This window comes from Ranitomeya imitator, chromosome 7 (genome assembly GCF_032444005.1).
Source record: "Ranitomeya imitator isolate aRanImi1 chromosome 7, aRanImi1.pri, whole genome shotgun sequence".
NCBI classification, from domain to species: Eukaryota; Metazoa; Chordata; class Amphibia; order Anura; family Dendrobatidae; genus Ranitomeya; species Ranitomeya imitator.
Window position 1 is genome coordinate 86,378,446 of NC_091288.1, and position 20,618 is coordinate 86,399,063.

General features: G+C 46.4%; 1 protein-coding gene across 1 annotated transcript in view; it reads right to left on the minus strand.

Annotated features, from left to right (window-relative positions):
- The window catches only part of HAUS1 (HAUS augmin like complex subunit 1), a 111,622-nt gene extending 91,048 nt beyond the window's left edge, over positions 1-20,574 (minus strand). The window contains exon 1 of the mRNA XM_069733575.1: positions 20,395-20,574. Within this exon, the coding sequence (XP_069589676.1) occupies positions 20,395-20,415 (21 nt within the window). The 5' untranslated portion in view covers positions 20,416-20,574. The remainder of the gene's footprint in view (positions 1-20,394) is intronic.
- Between the last annotated feature and the right edge of the window lie 44 nt (positions 20,575-20,618).

Genomic DNA, 20,618 nt, shown 5'->3' on the forward strand with positions numbered 1-20,618 from the left:
AAAAAAGCCAGATTACTTACCGGTAATGCTCTTTTAATGAGTCCACGACAGAACCCCACATGAGAGCGAGGGATCCGCCCATAGGAACAGGAAACCTACAGAATAAAAGGAGGCGGTCCACTCTCCTCAGTTTAGTTTACAGAGTATAAAAAGGGAACCGCAAAAGCTTTAGTATTCATTCTTACTCAGCAACGTAAATTTCTTAACTCTATACAATCATTACTTGTGAACTTAAAAGAAAGAACTGTGCATAATTTAGGGAGGGTAGTACATGGGAGCTGTCGTGGACTCATTAAAAGAGCATTACCGGTAAGTAATCCGGCTTTTTACCCTTCGCCACGACAGTGGGATTACTGTACTAAGAACAGCTCTACCAAAGGCCAGATCAGAAGATGTAGAAAGATCAAATCTGTAATGGTTGTAGAAGGTAGAAGGTGTAGACCAGGTTGCGGCCTTACATATTAAGTGGATTGGTACATCTGCTTGTTCCGCCCAGGAGGAAGCCATGGCTCCTGTTGAATGTGCTTTTATCCCCACTGGAGGGATTTCGCCCTTTGATGTGTAAGCCAAACAGATAGCTTCTCTGATCCACCGAGATATGGTAGCTCTTGTGACCCCATGTCCTTTCTTGTGGCCCTGAAAGGAGATAAGCAGAGCCCTACTCTGCCTCCATGTCTGAGACCTCTCTATATACGTCAGGATGGCTCTTCTGACATCTAAGGTGTGGAACTTATGTTGCTCTGGGGTTATAGGAGAATCAAAAAAGGAAGGTAGAAAAAGTTCCTGAGATCTGTGATAGGTGTATGCTACCTTAGGGAGGTATGAGGGGTCAGGCTTTAAGACTATTCTATCTTGAAATAGCAGTAAGAAAGGCGGGTCTACCGATAGGGCCTGGATGTCGCTAACCCTTCTAGCTGAGGTTAGGGCTACTTTATATGTTAGAATATTTAGAGGTATGGACTCTAGTGGCTCAAATGGGGAGCCAGTTAAGGCCTCTAAAACTAAATTTAAATCCCACAGAGGTAGACGAGGAATATGGACCGGATTACTACGTTCACAAGACTTAATAAAGCTGGAGACCCACTTATTAGCTGCTATATTGTCTCCATATAGGGCTCCTAATGCGGAGACCTGAACTCTTAAGGTGTTTACCGATAAACCTAATTCTCTACCTTTTTGTAGGAACTCTAGAATAGGTATTACCGGGACTTTCTTAGTGAACGGTATTGTATAAAAGTTTAAGAATTTTTTCCATACTCTACTATATAATAGGGTGGTAGATCTTTTCCTACTTAGTAACAGGGTGTTTACCAGTTCTTCTGAAAACCCCCTTGAACTTAACTGCCGCTCAAATTCCACGCCGTCAAGTGAAGCCCTTTCACTTGCGGGTGGAAAAATGGGCCCTGGAACAGCAGCTCCTTGTCTAATGGGAGGATCCATGGATCGCATAGACACATGCTCTGGAGACAAGAGAACCATGGCCTCTTTGGCCAAAAGGGCGCAATGAGGATTACTCTTGCTTGTTCCCTCCTGATCTTCCTGATCACTAGCGGAATCAGAGACATCGGAGGAAATGCGTATGCCAGTTTGAACTTCCAAGGGTGGTGAAGGGAGTCCAACATGTCTGGATGATCCATGAGGTTCAGGGAAGCAAATCTTTTTACCTGTCTGTTGCCTCTCGTGGCAAACAGATCTATTTGAGGTATGCCCCATGTTTTTGTTCTTATTCTGAATATGTCTCTGTTTAAGGTCGATTCTCCCTGGCGTAGCCTGTTTCGACTGAGGTAGTCTGCTTTGGCGTTTTCTGCCCCTCTGATGTGTAGGGCTGTTACGGATGCAAGATGAGCCTCTGCCAACTGGAAGATGTCTGCTGCTACAGTCATCAGGGTTCCTGATCGCGTACCCCTTGACGGTTTATATATGCCACTGCGGTGGAATTGTCCGACAGAACCCTCACATGTGCTCCCTGAATCTGTGGAAGAAAATGACTTAAGGCATATTCTACCTCTTTTAACTCTTTCCAATTGGACGAAAATGTCAATTCTGCCTGATCCCAGGTGTCTTGGACCAGATTATCTTCCATATGTGCACCCCACCCATAAGGGCTGGCGTCAGTGGAAATCCTTTTAGAAGGATCTATCATCCATGGTACACCCTTTGAAAGGTGATCCATATCTAGCCACCAGGATAGGGATTTTATGACATCTCTGGAAAGAGTTAGTTTTCTCTCCAGATGTCGTCTTTTTCCCTGGACTGACAATACTTCATACTGTAATTGGCGGGTATGAAATTGAGCCCACGGTACAGCTTGTATACATGAGGATAATGATCCTAGTAAGGACATAGCCTTCCTCAGGGTCATGTGGGGTTTTTCCATTGCCTCTGACACCTTTGATTGTATAGTCACTTTTTTTGAATGCGGGAGGAAGCTTTTCTGACTTACTGAATCTAGCTGGATTCCTAGAAATATTTGAACTGTGTCTCGATTCAGCCTGGACTTTTCAAAGTTGACGATCCAACCCAACTCCTGTAGGGATGAGATCGAATTAGATAACCTCATTTTACATTGAGTTATGGAATCTCCTATTACTAGAAAATCATCCAGGTAGGGTATTATTAAATTGTCCTGCTGGCGTAAATAAGCCATCACTTCTAGAATCACCTTTGTAAAGATGCGGGGAGCCATAGAAAGCCCAAAGGGCATTGCTACATATTGAAAGTGACGAACCTGTCCTGCCAGGATGACTGCTACCCTTAGGTACTGCTGGTGTTCGGCATGTATGGGAAGATTATAGTAGGCATCTTTTAGGTCTATCCCGGCCATGACACACCTAGGGAACAAAAGCTTGATGGCAGAACTAATAGATTCCATTTTAAAGGTATGATTACACAAAAAGGAATTTAATTTTCTTAAATTTATGATGGTTCTAATGAACCATCTGGTTTATTGATCAAAAACAAAGGGGAATAGAACCCCTTCCTTTTTGATCCTGGGGAACCTCTATCAAGACTTTTTTAGATAGAAGAGATAGGATTTCTGACTCTAGAGATTCTTGTTGTTCCCATCCTTTTGGCGATGTTACTATAAAAGAATCCCAAGGGATTCTATTAAACTCTAATTTAAATCCGTATCTAATAATGTCCAGAATCCAATGGCTAGATGTTATTTGTTCCCATTTAGAAAAGAAAAATCTTAATCTGCCGCCTACTTCATAGTTAGCGGTACTTGCTACACTTTGTATTATAGGATCCGCTAAACAGAGCACCTTTATGTTTAGGATCCTTTGTCTCCCAGCGATCCCTTTGCTCAAACGGTTTGTTTCTGGTAAAGGGCCGTCTTCTGAAGGCTCTCCTGTAAGACGGAAGATATTGGTTAGGAAAGCCTTTCTTTCGCTCTCCCGCTTTATTTAAGAGCTCATCCAGTGTTTTTCCAAAAAGGAACTCATCCTGGCAGGGGATCGCACAAAGTTTTGCTTTTGCTTGTGCGTCCCCTTTCCAGTTCTTCAACCAGAGTGGTCGCCGAGCTGTATTCACTAGGCCGGCTGACCTGGCTGCTAGGCGTAGCGAATCCACAGAGGCATCTGCCATGAACGCTATAGCCTCTTTTATTAGAGGGATTTTGGTAGAATTGACTCTCTCGAAGTTCTACCTCTAATTTGTTCCTCCAGTTGTTCCATCCACACTAGTAGCGACCTTGCCGTGCAAGTAGCAGAAATGGCAGGCCTGAATGCCCCCGTATTAGCCTCCCATGATCTTTTAAGTAAGGCATCTGCTTTCCGGTCTAATGTGTCAGTTAGAATCCCCGTGTTTAGAACAGTGGTCCCCAACTCCAGGCCTCGAGGGCCGACAACAGTGCAGGTTTTCAGAATTTCCTTAGTATTGCACAGGGGTTGGAATCATCACCTGTGCAGATGATCTCATTACCACCGATGCAATGCTAAAGAAATCCTGAAAACCTGCACTGTTGGCGGCCCTCGAGGCCTGGAGTTGGGGACCCCTGGTTTAGAAGTTGAAGCTACTGCCGCATCAACTTTTGGCACCTTTGACCAAGAATTCAGCTCCTCATCGCTGAAGGGATAGCGTCTCTTAGAGGATGATGGTAGGAATCCTCTTGTATTCTGCTTATCCCACTCCTTAATTAAATCTTTAATCGTGGGTATGACGGGGAAGGATCTACGTTTTCTCTGTCCTAATCCCACGAACATGATGTCCTGAGCTGACTTCTTTCCCTTCTCGTCTGGACACCCTATCGTGCTTCTGACAGCTTTTACTAAGTTGTCTACACTGCTGTTAGGCAGACACAGCCCCCCTTCATTTTCGGATGAACTCGGACGAGATTCCGATTCGTCTGAGGATTTATGTACCACCTCTGACTCTGAGCTTGCTGGAGATGGGGACCTGCTTGGTTGGCGGGTACTGGTGCTACTTGCATGTGCCAAACCCTGCATCTCTTCCCGGATTATGGCTCCAACGTCAGACGGAGTCATTATATTCTCCTGACGTAAGGTTAGCATGATGCATTCTGAGCATAACCTTTTCGTATAAGAATCCGGTAGGGCAGGGGTCCCCAACTCCAGGCCTCGAGGGCCGCCAACAGTGCAGGTTTTCAGGATTTCTTTAGTATTGCATCGATGGTAATGTGATCATCTGCACAGGTGATGATTCCAACCCCTGTGCAATACTAAGGAAATCCTGAAAACCTGCACTGTTGGCGGCCCTCGAGGCCTGGAGTTGGGGACCACTGCGGTAGGGGCTGCGTACATAAGGCACATTCCTTGTGGTTGGATTTGTGTGTCTTTTTCCTAGTCTAGAGGAAGGGGACACAGGAGGAACATACATCAGCATATAGGCAGAGGATCTTTTAAAAAAACTCACCCAGTGAAGCTGACAGGTACCGGTTCTGGAGGCGGATTCCTTGATAAGGGATCTCTGATTGGTGGAAGATCTCTCCTGAGATCGACCACCATTCTTGGTGCTGCTCCTGGCGCTTGTCTCCTTGCTGGGAGAAAACTCTGTCGCAGCCAAGTGCGCTTCGTCGGCCGGTGAAGCCATACTCACACACACCGGCCGACGCCAGCGCCGCAGATTTAAGTCTGGCGCCGAATCTCCTGCCTCCCCGGACCTAACCCGGAAGTGCTCCAGCAACTTCCGGGTTAGACGCGCCGCCTCTTCTCACCATGCGGCAGCTGCTAGATATTAAGCCGGCCGCTGAGCGCGCGCGTCCTCATGGAGCCGGGCGGACCAGCGGTGACTGGACCTGGACCATGGCGACTTGACCAGACGAGGGGGGAGGCTGCAAGCAGTGGCTTCCCCGCCGCTGCCTCTGGAACTGCAGCCCCTGCCGTTCCCCCGGAGACCGACGCAGGCGGGTGCATGGCCCAGGAATCCTCTTGACTGCAGGTACTTCGGATTCCTATAGGAACAGGAAACCTAAACTGAGGAGAGGGGAGGGGACCGCCTCCTTTTATTCTGTAGGTTTCCTGTTCCTATGGGCGGATCCCTCTCTCTCATGTGGGGTGCTGTCGTGGCGAAGGATAAAAGTAGTTATATACTCCCCCTCCGGCGGCCCCCGGATCCAGGTGAGGCGTTCAGCGATGCTCCTCGCGACATTCCAGTCCTAAGAATGCATTGCGGTCTCGCGAGATGAGGACGTAGTGGTGTCGCGGGAGCACTAAGTCATCATCTCAAGAGACTGCAATGCATGGCCCGGAGCGTCGCGAGGAGCAGTGGGAAAGGCGACGGAAGGTAAATATATCACAATTTTTTATTATTTTTAACATTAGATCTTTTTACTATTGATGCTGCATAGGCATATATGGAGTATGGAGCAGGCACTGACGTCAGGGGAATAGGGAGCGGCCATTTCGCGGCCGGACTGTGCCAGTCGCTAATTGGCCGTGACCAATCAGCTACTTGGGATTTCCGTAACAGACAGAAAGACGGAAGTGACCCTTAGACAATTATACAGCAGATTTTTAATGTAGAAATGTTTGCAAACAGTGCATTAATACATTTTCATTACTATTTTAATCTTAAATTTCACAAAAAAGCAAACTGCAAGAAAACTGGTGGCACCTACCATTTAATTATAGTTGTTTCTTATAGACATACTTCCCCTTTAGATATATAGGTTATAAATTTTTCCATTCCATGTACTCAATTTCAGTGTCAGCCTTCCCCCCTGCTCTACCAAAAGCAGAGTGAGTGAGTGTAAAAAAATATTGTATACCGTATATTTTTTTATTACTACTAGTTTTTTGCCTGCAGAATCTACAGATACAGTGGGGCAAAAAAGTATTTAGTCAGTCAGCAATAGTGCAAGTTCCACCACTTAAAAAGAGGAGAGGCGTCTGTAATTTACATCATAGGTAGACTTCAACTATGGGAGACAAACTGAGAAAAAAAAAAATCCAGAAAAATCACATTGTCTGTTTTTTAACATTTTATTTGCATATTATGGTGGAAAATAAGTATTTGGTCAGAAACAAAATTTCATCTCAATACTTTGTAATATATCCTTTGTTGGCAATGACAGAGGTCAAACGTTTTCTGTAAGTCTTCACAAGGTTGCCACACACTATTGTTGGTATGTTGGCCCATTCCTCCATGCAGATCTCCTCTAGAGCAGTGATGTTTTTGGCTTTTCGCTTGGCAACACGGACTTTCAACTCCCTCCAAAGGTTTTCTATAGGGTTGAGATCTGGAGACTGGCTAGGCCACTCCAGGACCTTGAAATGCTTCTTACGAAGCCACTCCTTCGTTGCCCTGGCGGTGTGCTTTGGATCATTGTCATGTTGAAAGACCCAGCCACGTTTCATCTTCAATGCCCTTGCTGATGGAAGGAGGTTTGCACTCAAAATCTCACGATATATGGCCCCATTCATTCTTTCATGTACCCGGATCAGTCGTCCTGGCCCCTTTGCAGAGAAACAGCCCCAAAGCATGATGTTTCCACCACCATGCTTTACAGTAGGTATGGTGTTTGATGGATGCAACTCAGTATTCTTTTTCCTCCAAACACGACAAGTTGTGTTTCTACCAAACAGTTCCAGTTTGGTTTCATCAGACCATAGGACATTCTCCCAAAACTCCTCTGGATCATCCAAATGCTCTCTAGCAAACTTCAGACGGGCCCGGACATGTACTGGCTTAAGCAGTGGGACACGTCTGGCACTGCAGGATCTGAGTCCATGGTGGCGTAGTGTGTTACTTATGGTAGGCCTTGTTACATTGGTCCCAGCTCTCTGCAGTTCATTCACTAGGTCCCCCCGCGTGGTTCTGGGATTTTTGCTCACCGTTCTTGTGATCATTCTGACCCCACGGGGTGGGATTTTGCGTGGAGCCCCAGATCGAGGGAGATTATCAGTGGTCTTGTATGTCTTCCATTTTCTAATTATTGCTCCCACTGTTGATTTCTTCACTCCAAGCTGGTTGGCTATTGCAGATTCAGTCTTCCCATTCTGGTGCAGGGCTACAATTTTGTTTCTGGTGTCCTTTGACAGCTCTTTGGTCTTCACCATAGTGGAGTTTGGAGTCAGACTGTTTGAGGGTGTGCACAGGTGTCTTTTTATACTGATAACAAGTTTAAACAGGTGCCATTACTACAGGTAATGAGTGGAGGAAAGAGGAGACTCTTAAAGAAGAAGTTACAGGTCTGTGAGAGACAGAAATCTTGATTGTTTGTTTCTGACCAAATACTTATTTTCCACCATAAGATGCAAATTGTTAAAAAACAGACAATGTGATTTTCTGGATTTTTTTTTCTCAGTTTGTCTCCCATAGTTGAGGTCTACCTATGATGTAAATTACAGACGCCTCTCATCTTTTTAAGTGGTGGAACTTGCACTATTGCTGACTGACTAAATACTTTTTTGCCCCACTGTATTTTTTAGAAAAATATAATTCTTACCGATAACGGTATTTCTCTGAGCCCATGACGGCACCACGGAGAGAGGGGATCCCCCACCTCTCTCCCGCATCAGTTGTTTACTAGAAAACGATGGGAGACTAAGGAATAGTCTTGATTTTAACATTACTTGAAGACTTGAGATACCGCGTGGCTATTTAGACAATTAGCATAAGGCACTATATTAATGTGCACACCCATAAGCGAAGGGAGGGAATGTACGGGTGCCGTCATGGGCTCAGAGAAATACAGTTGTCGGTAAGAACTATATTTTTCTCTGACGCCCATGACGGCACCACGGAAAGAATTGCAGAGATTGAACATTAGGGAGGGACAACCGCTTCCAGAACCCTTTTACCACAGGTAAGGTCCGAAGAGAAAATAAGGTCCAATTTATAGTGCTTATAGAATGTGGACGGTGAAGACCAGGTTGCAGCTCTACATATATGATCAATTGAAGCTCCGGCCTTCTCCGCCCAAGAGGTCGCTACTGCTCTTGTTGAGTGCGCCTTGATATTTCCCTGGACGGGTACCCCACTTGATGAGTATGACAGGCTGATGGCAATCTTGCCTTGCGCAGGCGTGTACTATGGAGGACAGATAATGAACTTCAATCCAATATTGCAGCCAGCATGCAGCCGGCGGGTAAGGAAAGGGTGAATCAAACACTCGAAAACCCCGCCCCTATGGCTGAAGATTGTTCCCTCCAAATTCAGGTGACAGAGTCCCTTTAAGTTCACCAACCAGCCCAGGTTTTCCAATGAGTGCATGATTGTCTCTAGCTGTCTTTTGCAGTGTTGGGGAGAGGATCCAATTACTAAAAAGTCGTAGAGGTATGGCACTATCAGGGTATCTTGTTCCCTCAGGTGAGCCATTACCTCTGCAACTAGTTTTGTGAAGATTCGTGGAGCTATGGCCAGCCCGAAGGGGAGAGCTGAGAATTGAAAATGGTATATCACCCCCGATGCAGACTGCTATCCTGAGGAATTTTTGGTGATCTTTGTGGATAGGGACGTGATAGTAGGCATCCTCCAGATCCAGGACTGCCATGAAACAGTGGAAACAACATTTTTATTGACGTTTTTATTGTTTCCATTTTGGACTTCTAGGAATTTGTTTAGACTTTTTAGATTTATGATAGTCCTGAAAGATCCGTCCGGTTTCTTTCTCAGGAATAGAAATAGAGGGGAGTACTATCCCTGCCCTCTTTCTTGTAGGGGAACCTCCATAGAACCCCTTTGCTCACTAGTCCCATGACTTCTTTTTCTAACGCTAGTTCTTCCTCTGGAGACCTCAGTGATGTCGTCATAAAGGAGGGATGAGGAAGTTTTAGAAATTTTAGCTTTAGTTCTGATTTTATTATATTCAAGATCCAAGGACTGCTGGTAATTTTCTCCCAGGCCGAGAGAAAGAGGGACAATCTTCCCCCCACCTGGGGCAAGCCTTCATTGGGGAGGCTTTTTGTTGTCATTAGGGTTCTTATTGAATATGAATCCCTTGTTTTTGTTTCTCTTATCTTCCTACTTGTCTTGATTTTTCCCCGGCTTCCTTCAGAAGAACCTCTTGCTCCGAAAGGGCGTCCTGTAAGAAGGGAAACCAAGGGAGGGGAATGATTTCTTTTTATCACCCGCCTTCTCTAAGATGTCGTCTAGAGTGAGCCCAAAAAGGAATTCTTCACAGGGGATGGTACACAATTTAGACTTTGTCTGGAGATCTCCCAGCCAACATTTTAGCCAAAGGGCTTGTCTTGCGGCATTAGAAAATGCAGCTGACCTGGCAGATAGTCTGATGGAATCCGCAGAGACATCTGCTAATGCCTCTTTCACATTTGTCGGTACGGGCCCGTCGCAATGCGTCAAGCCGACGGACATTGTGAATTCTTTGCAAGACGTGGGCAGCGGATGCAGTTTTTCGACGCATCCGCTGCCCATTCTGCAGTCCGGGGAGGAGGAGGGGGCGGAGTTTCGGCCACAAATGCGCAGTCGAAAATGGTGGATGCGACGCACAAAAAAAGTTACATTGAACTTTTTTGTGACGACGGTCCGCCAAAACACAACGGATCCGTCGCACGATGGACGCGACGTGTGGCAATCCATCGCTAATACAAGTTTATGGGCAAAAAACGCATCCTGCGAGCACATTTGCAGGATCCGTTTTTTGACCTAAACGACGGATTGCAAACGAATGAAGTGTGAAAGAGGCCTAAGAAGGCAGCAGCTCCACGCATTACTGGCAAGGTATTTAAGATTGAGTCACGAGATGACCTGTTTTTAAGCTGGATTTCTAATTGGTCTAACCATACCATTAGGGAGCGGGACGTACATGCAGCAGCAACCGCCGGTTTTAGCACTCCACCAGCTGCCTCCCATGAACTTTTGAGGAAAGCATCTGCCTTTTTGTCCATTGGATCTTTCAAGACCCCCATGTCCTCAAATGGAAGGGCATATTTTTTAGATGCCTTAGCGATGGCCAACATCTAGCTTGGGCGCCTTTTCCCAAAAGGAACAAGACTGGTCATCAAACGGATATTTCCGTTTTGGCGTAAGTAGTGCCTTTCTTATGGGTTTTTTCCACTCCTTTTTAATTAATGCTAGGATTTTCTCATTAAGAGGAAAGGCCCGTCTCTTTTATTGGTCGATACCTCCAAACATTATGTCCTGAACCGATCTTTTCGGATGAGGGTCTGTTAGTCCCATAGTGTTCCTAACTGCCTTAACAAGACTGTCCGTTTCCTCTAGAGCAGGGGTGTCAAACTGCATTCCTTGAGGGCCGCAAACCATGCGTGTTTTCAAGATTTTCTTAGCATTATACAAGGTGCTCTAATCATTATGTGTGTAGGTGATTAAATTATCACCTGTGCAGTACAAGGAAATCCTGAAAACATGACCTGTTTGCAGCCCTCAAGGAATGCAGTTTGACACCCCTGCTCTAGACGAAAGCAACTACGACCCCCAGAGGAAAATGAGGAGGAGGAGGAAGAATTAGACGTATCCAAATCCACATTTCCCCCCGAATCGCTGGACTCAGGGATCGGTGCCTGGTCTTCCTTCGCTTTTTTCCCTCTCTAAGGATCTAAAGGCATCTTTTACCTGGTCCTTGATCATGTTTTTAAGGTCTGCTGCAAACTCGGGAAGCCCTTCAGACACTGTCTGTTGAATGCAAACACTGCAAAGTCTCTTTTCCCACGAAGATGGAAGATCCTCTCTACACAAAGCACATATCTTATGCTTAGTTTTGCCTGTGCTTTTCTTCCCCTATAGCAAGAAAAGACAAATATAGGCCCTTACTATCACTAGCTTTCACGGAGATCACTTACCACCTTATGGACCCATAAATACCGGTTGGGAACGATCCGTGTCTGTTATCGGTTTATCCCTTGTGCCGGACGCTGTACTGGACTCCTTGCTGTGCAGTGATCCAGAGCGTCCCTTGCCGGTAGTATCCTTGTGTCCTTTCTGGGGTCGTCGCTGCTGCTGTGGCAGCGGCGATGACCTGGACAGGGAAGATGCCTGCTCTTGGTCGGTCATGGCTGACGAACGCTGGTCGGTCTCCATTGGAAGCATTCTGCACCCAGGTGTGCTTTGTTAAATAGCGGTGGATGGCGCCATCTTGCCTGCCCACGCATGCGCAGTCCCTACGCAAGATCGCATTCTTAATCCCGCGCCTGTGTAGAGAACAGCAATCGCATTCTCGAGCTTGCGAATGCGTAGAGAGCGACAATCGCGGTCTGTATCCCATGCATGCTCGGTGCATCGCTTTGGCCGTGCGTGTGCAGAGTGACCTGCACGAAATCTCGCCCGATCTTGTGCATGCACAGATGGGGATCCAAGATGGCGCCACGCATTTTCCGCATGTTGCTGGATCCCGGAACCCCCAGGAACTTCAGCCCGCAAACTGACGCTGGGGGAGGCAGAGTGTTAGCTCCTATCCATAGAGGGACCCCCCCTTAGATACCGCTGCTGCTGTTTGCCTTACTTAGAGAGGTGGCCGTGATCCATGCACCTCTCTTTGCACACCGTAGAAGCCCACTAGCCCAAGCGGTGGCGCCTTGGGTCGCCACACCAGCCGAGACAGGGGAACCCCCACTGCCTGAATCGGACTGATTGGCCCCGGAATCCCACGACGGTGTCATCTTCTTAGGCCATGTTCACACTATGCGGTTTTTACTGCGGAACCGCGGCGATTTTGCCGCTGCGGGTCCGCAGCTGTTTTCCATGCAGGGTACAGTACAATGTTACCCTATGGAAAACAAAAACCGCAGTGCACATGATGCGGAAAAACCCGAAAAAAATAGAATTATTCTTACCGTTAATTCGGTTTCTAGGAGCCTTCCACGACAGCCACCAGGAGGTTGTCTCCATTCCCTAATGGGGGACAGGAAGCACAAGAGGTTAAAAAACCCTCCCACCTCCCATTAACCAGTGACTTACAACTGAACCCATAGCACCGGTTACCTTTAGGTTCTCAGAAAAAATATCCAAGAACATCGGGAGGGAATTAATGCTGTCGTGGAAGGCTCCTAGAAACCGAATTAACGGTAAGAATAATTCTATTTTCTCTAGTAGCCTTCCACGACAGCCACCAGGAGGAATGCCAACCAATTCTGTATTTAGGGAGGGACCACAGCTTGAAGAACCTTTCGGCCAAAAGCAAGATCCCGATTGGACCAGAAGTCCAATCTATAATGCTTAGTAAAAGTGTGTAGGGAAGACCATGTTGCTGCCCTGCAAATCTGCTCCGATGAAGCGCCAGCCCTTTCAGCCCAAGAGACGGAAGTAGATCTGGTGGAATGGGCTTTTAGGCCCGCAGGAACAGCAATATTCTGAGTTGAGTATGCTTCAGAAATGGCCTTTTTTATCCAGTTGGCAATGGTACTCTTCGCTACCTTCTTGCCTTTGTTTCTGCCAGAAAGATGAACAAAGAGATTTTTGTCAATTCTAAATGATTTAGTATGTTCTAAGTAGTATAACACTATACGTCGTACATCCAAAGTATGGAATCTGTGTTCTTCCGGATTTGAAGGATTGTGACAGAACGATGGGAGGACTATATCCTGTGATCGATGAAATTCTGACACTACTTTCGGTAGGAAACAAGGATCTGGACGGAACACAATGGAATCATCTCTTATGGTAAGATAAGGCTCTCTTACTGAAAGGGCTTGTATTTCCCCTACTCTTCTTGCGGTAGAAATTGCAACCAAGAAGGCCGTCTTGTAGGACAGAAGTTGCGAGGAACAAGATGATAATGGCTCAAATGGAGGAGCCGTAAGACCTTTTAGAACTATGTTTAAGTCCCAAGATGGCACGAAAATTTGTCTTCTTGGACAATGTCTTGATGCTGCAACCATAAACCTTTTTATCCAACGATGACCCGCAAGGTCCTGATCAAAGACGGAACTCAAGGCTGATACTTGAACTTTCAAGGTACTTGGCTTCAGCCCCAACTCTAATCCTTTTTGTAAAAAATGTAATATTTGTGAAATATTAGGATGAAAAGGGTCAGGTTTATGAGGATGACACCACGAGGAGAATTTCTTCCAGATTTTTCCATATATGGCATTGGTAATAGGTTTCCTAGATTTCTGTAGAGTAGAGATTACTGACTCTGAAAGGCCCTTAGCTCTTAGTACCTGGGCTTCAATAGCCAGACTGCCAGCTTGAACTTCTGCGGTTCAGGATGATAAAAGGGGCCCCCAACGGAAGAGAGAGCGGGCCACGCAGGTGGATGCTATATTGAATCTGAGGGCTGAGGTAGACGTTTCCCAGGACTTTTTGAGAAGGCTCTCAATCTTCCTATCCAAGGGGTCTTTTAATTGGGAGGAATCCTCGAACGGCAGAGCCGTCTTTTTAGCCACTCTAGCCACCTGGACATCAATTTTTGGAATGTCCCATTTTATTAGGTCCTCATCAAGAGGAAACCGATGCTTAAAGTCTGGAGGCGTTGTTAGCCGTTTCTCGGGCAATTCCCATTCATTATTAATCATATCAATTATGCTTTTATGGACGGGGAACCCGGGTTGTTTTTCAGTATGTATACCAAACAGTTCGTCTTGTATAGACTGAGGAACTGATTCCTCTTTTAGCCCCATGGTGTTCCTCACTGCAGATACCAATTCCTCAATATATTCAGAGGAAAAAAGGTATTTCCTAATTTCCGCAGATTTACGGGGTAACGCATCTTCCCATTTGACAGAGGAAGACGTATAAGACCCCTCAGACTCTGACTCCGAGTACTCCTGGATTTTTCTCTTTTTGGGGAGTGATGGACCAGGTGAGGATGGTGGTGGAGGTGGGGCGAGTGTGGCCAAAGAGGTTTGAACCTCCTGCCTAACCAAGGAGCGAATTTCATCAATCAAAGAAGGGTGTTCCGCTCTGACGATTTTATCCGTGCAAGGTTGGCATAACTTTTTCTCCCAATCTGGTGGCATTTTTACATTACAGGTGGCACATTTGCGCTTGGTAATGTTTTTAGGGCCAGGCTTGACTCCCTGCAATGAGAGAGGAAGCCGTGTAAGAAAAGGTATATTTAAATGTACCTTTAAATGGGACCCCCTCTGCCGTACTTACTAGGGCTTGGGGAGCGCTGGGCTCTGCAGCTGCAGGGCAAGACGCATCCATGCTTACAGCAGCTTACCTGAGACGTCTTTGCAGCTTATGTAGAAAATAAGCTGCACCAGCGCATGGCAATTAGCCGCCCCTCCCCCTCCGGAGTCCCAGGCAGGCGTGCGAGGATGCAGCGTGCCTCGCACGCCGTTCGGTGATCCATCGCTCTGGTCTGTATCGCTCCTGCACAGGAGCGCCGACCCGGAAGTGGAGCGTCACCTGACTTCCGGGTCGCCGAACAGCGTGCGCTGGAGGGGGAGACGCCGGAGCTCAGGGAGGCCTCCGGCGGGCACCCCGACCAGCTTTGTCCCCGCAAGAGGACGCAGGAGGCCGGGGAATGCGGTCCCAGAATCCCGAGGAGACGGGAGGCACAGCGCAGGAGGAGCCGCGGGGGGCCCGACCTTAAGTGCCCGGCAAGAAAATTAATACAGGTACTCTGCTAGAGCCGCCGCAGCAGCGCACCAGGAACCTCTCCATGCCCCATGGGGGACAGGAAAGACACTGGTTAATGGGAGGTGGGAGGGGTTTTTAACCTCTTGTGCTTCCTGTCCCCCATTAGGGAATGGAGACAACCTCCTGGTGGCTGTCGTGGAAGGCTACTAGAGAAAAACGCGCAGAATTGCTGCGGAAAAAAAGAAGGACAATGTCACTTCTTTGTGCAGAATCGCAGCGATTCTGCACCCATAGAAATGCATTGATCCGCTTACTTCCCTCATGGGGCTGTGCCCACCATGCGGGAAGTAAGCGGATAATGTGCGGGTTATACCCGGGGTGGAGGAGAGGAGACTCTCCTACAGGCCCCGGGAACCATATTTGTATTAAAAAAAAAAAAGAATTAAAATAAAAAATCATGTTATACTCACCTCTGAAGTCTCAGCGCTGCACGCGGCCGTCCGGTCTCAGGTTTGCTATATGACCAGGACCTTCGGTGACATCGCGGTCACATGACCGTGACGTCACCGAAGGTCCTGGCCGCACAGCATCTTTGGAACCGGACCGCCGCCTGCAGCGCCCAGGAGATCGGGACGTCAGAGGGTGAGTATATCATCATGATTTTATTATTTTTAACACTACTATTGATGCTGCATATTGCTGCATATACAGCATCAATAGTAGGGGTAAATCCCGCAGCGGAACCTGCAGCGGAACCCGCAGGACAAACCGCGATAAATCTGCAGGGATAACCGCAGCGGGTTTGCCCTGCAGATTTATCAAATCCGCTGCGGGAAAACCCGCGGGACAAAAAGGAACATGTGAATGTGGCCTAAAGGCGAGTCTGTAGGTCTCACATCAAGGACAGGAAACCAACTGATGCGGGAGAGAGGTACCGCCTTTTTATCTCTAGGTTTCCTGTCCTTGGTGGGCGGATCCCCTCTCTCCGTGGTGCCGTCATGGGCGTCAGAAAAATAAAATCTCTTTCTATGAAAGAGGCCAAATGGAAGTGAGAATGGAGCTTTAGAGTTGTCTAGGTTTTCAGGCTCTGTATATCAAGAATGTTCACATTCACTGACAGAAAACGGTGATCTTAAAACCATAGAGAAACTAGAACAAACTGTTACAAAGTTACAGAACTTCAGATTAACCCCTTCCTGAATAGTGACAATCATCGTGTGCCAAAAGGTTGCCACAGCTGCTGTCACTATCATCTTGATTACACCAGTGAAGCCCAGAGATAGGCTGGACCTCCTAGGAGGCCGAGAGGTTTCCAATAAACTAACAATAGGGTGTGCACCACCAATATAATATATGGCGTCCAACCCAAAGGATATAAAGAAGACACAAGTGAAAAAAAAAAAAGTAAAATATATGCAAAACTGGTGATCTCTCAGAATATAAAAATGTGTTTATGCAAATTAACACACAATATATACACACACACAAATTTAAAAACATTTAAAATAGCCCATAGGCCACATGATTAGACTCACTCGACTTTAATGTGAGCCGCAGTATTCCCAAACAATCAAAAAGACAGGAACAAAGAAATGGGATCAATAACACAATACATGAGAGCTCACAAAATCACTTTGAACAACATAGCATGATGATTGAGGAATACCTGCATTGTCCATAGAGTTACAGAGGGGAAAGCAACCCCACGCACAGCTTCATCAGGGGTAAGATATACATTTTATTATACTCTTTACCCATGATGAAGCTGCACATGGGGTCGCTTTCCCCTCTATAACTCCATGGACAATACAGGTCTTGTATGAGCTCACATTTTATGATGGACCAATAAGGCTATGTGCCCACGATCCAGAAGTGGCAACGCTTTGGAAGCAGTGCATGTTCGCTACATCAAAAGCGCTGCCATCTATTAAACGCAGGTAGATCTGCATATGTTTAATGAACCGTGTGGATTCACCGCATCCAATACATTGTACGGGTGAAATTTCTCTTGCAGAGACTAGCTTCTCTGAGATAAATAGACATGCTGCAGTCTGGAGAGACGCGCCGCATGTCCCTCTCTGCGTGTGAGCAGTGGGCATCTGTGGACGCAGTGAGTATGAGGGTTTTTTTTTAAAAATCCCATCCGCTATGCTGTAACATCTGGACGATGCACAAGTACGTAGCATCCAACCCACAGCGATTACGGTCAGTGGGCACAAACCCCAAATCCGCATATTGATTGCTTTTCAGGTAACATAAGGCTTATGCATGATATTGCTTACTGTTTGGATGGATCAGGCCGATTTAGGCAATAATTTTTTTTTTGTCTGGTCATTACTTTTTGTTTCTGACATCAGTATTCGTGGCAAAAAAGGCTGCATGGCACTCCTCCATTGGTGCACAGATAGGATACTACTCCAAAATGATAAGAAAAATAAATTCGGCACTCTGATTTTGAACGCAGAAAAAAAGAAAATACTTTATTGATACAGGTACATCCACTGTATGGAAAGCGTTGATGTTTCGGCCAACAATCAGGCCTTCATCAGAATTTGTCTTCTAATCTTGATGGCGATACATACAGATCATTTTCAACTGAGCAGTGGAATCATCCTGGAACCAGTCTCACTTGGGACTGAGGTGACGCAGTGCTGTGCAGGGGATATGGCGCTCACAATTTCTGATGAAGGCCTGATTGTTGGCCGAAACGTCAACTCTTTCCATACAGTGGATGTACCTGTATCAATAAAGTATTTTCTTTTTTTCTGCGTTCAAAATCAGAGTGCCGAATTTATTTTTCTTATTTTGGAGTAGTATCCTATCTGTGCACCAATGGAGCCATGAGGGCGGAGGGCACCGCTGAATATATAACTGTTGGGGCTCACCGTGGACTTGGAAACATAGCAACTAAACCCATAGAGAAAGATCAAGTCCACAAGGAAAGAGAGCACCACAACCATATGTAGAAAAAATACAAAATCTTTTATTAGTAAGCTTTTACAAAAAAATAATGCAACACACAAAAAGATACATCACAAGGAAAAACAGATAAAAACATTAAAAGTGCAACAACAGCACAAATGTTGTACACAAGTCATATCCTAATATGATAATATAGGAAAAGAGTGACAACCCACATCCCCAACTACTCCAGCATGGTCATACAATACAATATAATAGCCTGTGGTATAACCATATACAATGTGCTTAGTATACAAAAACAATTAGTTATATATACATGGTTCACAGATCAAAACAACAATATGAGCAAATAAGTGTAGACCTGCTAATATCAAAGTACCATATAGCCCTACAAAATGCTACCTCTCCCTGAGGAAAACGCAACTTTTTTTTGTATTCCTCAATCATCACACTATGTTGGTCAAAGTGATCCCATTATGTTGCTCTTGTCTGCTTTATTATTAGCTTGGGAATATCACGGCACTTGTTAAAGAGTCAAGTGGGTGAAATCATGCGGCCTATGGGCTGTTTTAAATTATATGCGTTTTTATATAATAAAGCATGTATTAATTTGAATAAACACATTTTTATATTCTGAGAGATCCCCAGTTTTGCACTTTTGTTTCCTATAAACTGCAACAATGTGGCTGTGCAGGACACGGAAGACGGGATCAAACAATTGCAGGTTTAAGCCCCATAAGGTCTAAAGTAAAAACATATGTAAGTTCTCAAAATGGTTATAGGAAAAAGAAAGTGTATATATTTGAAGAGAAAGTTACATATAAAAGTACAGATCCAGCATCAGATCAAGTAACTTGTACTGTGAATGCTGTAAAGTAAAACACATTTCAGAACTGTCAATTTTGGTCTATTAAAAATGCACAAGAAAGAGAAAAAAAAAAAAACCACGATCAACAGACATGTTCTCAAACATGGTACCAATACAAATGACAGCACGCTGTGCACAAGACAAGCTCGGACCTAGCACTGCTGATGGGAAGATTTAAAGGGACTGTCACCTGAATTTGGAGGGAACAAATTTCAATCTTCAACCTTGCGCAGGCGTGTACTATGGAGGACAGAGAATGAACTTCAATCCAATATTGCAGCCAGCAGGTAAGGAAAGGGTGAATCAAACACCCGAAAACCCCGCCTCTATGGCTGAAGATTGTTCCCTCCAAATTCAGGTGACAGAGGGAACCTGTCACCCCGTTTTTTCAGATTGAGATAAAAATACTGTTAAATAGGGCCTGAGCTGTGCGTTACAATAGTGTATTTTGTGTACCCCGATTCCCCACCTATGCTGCCGAAATACATTACCAAACTCACCGTTTTCGCCTGTCAATCAGGCTGGTCTGGTCATATGGGCGTGGTGACATCGCTGTTTCTTCCCCCAGATCTTGCTCATGTTTCCGTTGGTGGCGTAGTGGTTTGCGCATGCCCAACTGCTGAATCCACTGCGGAGGTGAAGAAAAAGAGCGCGATCTGCGCTATTCCCCTGGTTATCGGTGGGGGCGGCCATCTTCCTGAGGCCGCGCGTGCGCAGATGGAGTGCTCTGCTGCCCGGGGCTTCAGGAAAATGGCCGCGGGCTGCCGCGCGTGCGCAGATGGAGATCACGGCGGCCATTTTCCTGAAGCCCCTGGCAGCAGAGCACTCCATCTGCGCACGCGCGGCCTCAGGAAGATGGCCGCCCCCCACCGATAACCAGGGGAATAGCGCAGATCGCGCTCTTTTTCTTCACCTGCGCAGTGGATTCGGCAGTTGGGCATGCGCAAACCACTACGCCACCAACGGAAAGATGAGCAAGATCTGGGGGAAGAAACAGCGATGTCACCACGTCCATTCGACCAGACCAGCCTGACTGACAGGCGAAAACGGCGACTTTGGTAAGGTATTTCGGCAGCATAGGTGGCGAATCAGGGTACACAAAATAGACTATTGTAACGCACAGCTCAGGCCCTATTTAACGGTATTTTTATCTCAATCTGAAAAAACGGGGTGACAGGTTCCCTCTAAAAAAAAAAAAACAAATCTTAGAAAATCTTGGATCGGGAAAAAACAGTTTCGATTTTGTTTTCAGTGAAAAAAAAAAATACTACACACGAGGTGGCGGTGTAATGGTGCGGGCCTGGAGAAACACATCGCCATGGTTACCGCACAACCAACGCCATAAAACACCCCAGAAAACAATGGCGGAATTACCTTTCTTCACCATTTTACCCCATTAGGATTTTTCCCACCATGTGCAACAACATACACGGCGTCATCAACACCAGCTCACCCCACAACAAGAGACATGGCCCCTGAGGAAAAAGTTATGATTCACAGAGGAGGAAAGGAGAAAAAAGAGGGCCCAGTCATGAAGGAGTTAAATTGACAGAACCTCTCCTATACAGGCTCTGCTGGAAATGCTGGGACTTGTAGTCCTACGCTCTATTATCTGCCATGCCTCGGCCTGTAGAGCAGCACAGAGCCGCCTGACATGAGCTGGGTGAGCGCTCCGGACGTCCCCCCTCCCCGGTGTTCACCTTCGTGCTCTTCTCGTCCATCGCTCCTTCAAACCTTAAACTCCCGCCACTGCTGGCTGCTAAAAGACTAGTGAGACGCAGTCGGCCAATCAGCGTTGACAGATTATCACGTGACAACGCGTAGGTAGCGCTCACTCGCGCGCTCCGCCAGCTCCAGTCCTCGCTCCCTGTAGCACCGCCTACACTGCAGGACCTTGGAACGACGCGGTGACGTCACTCACAGG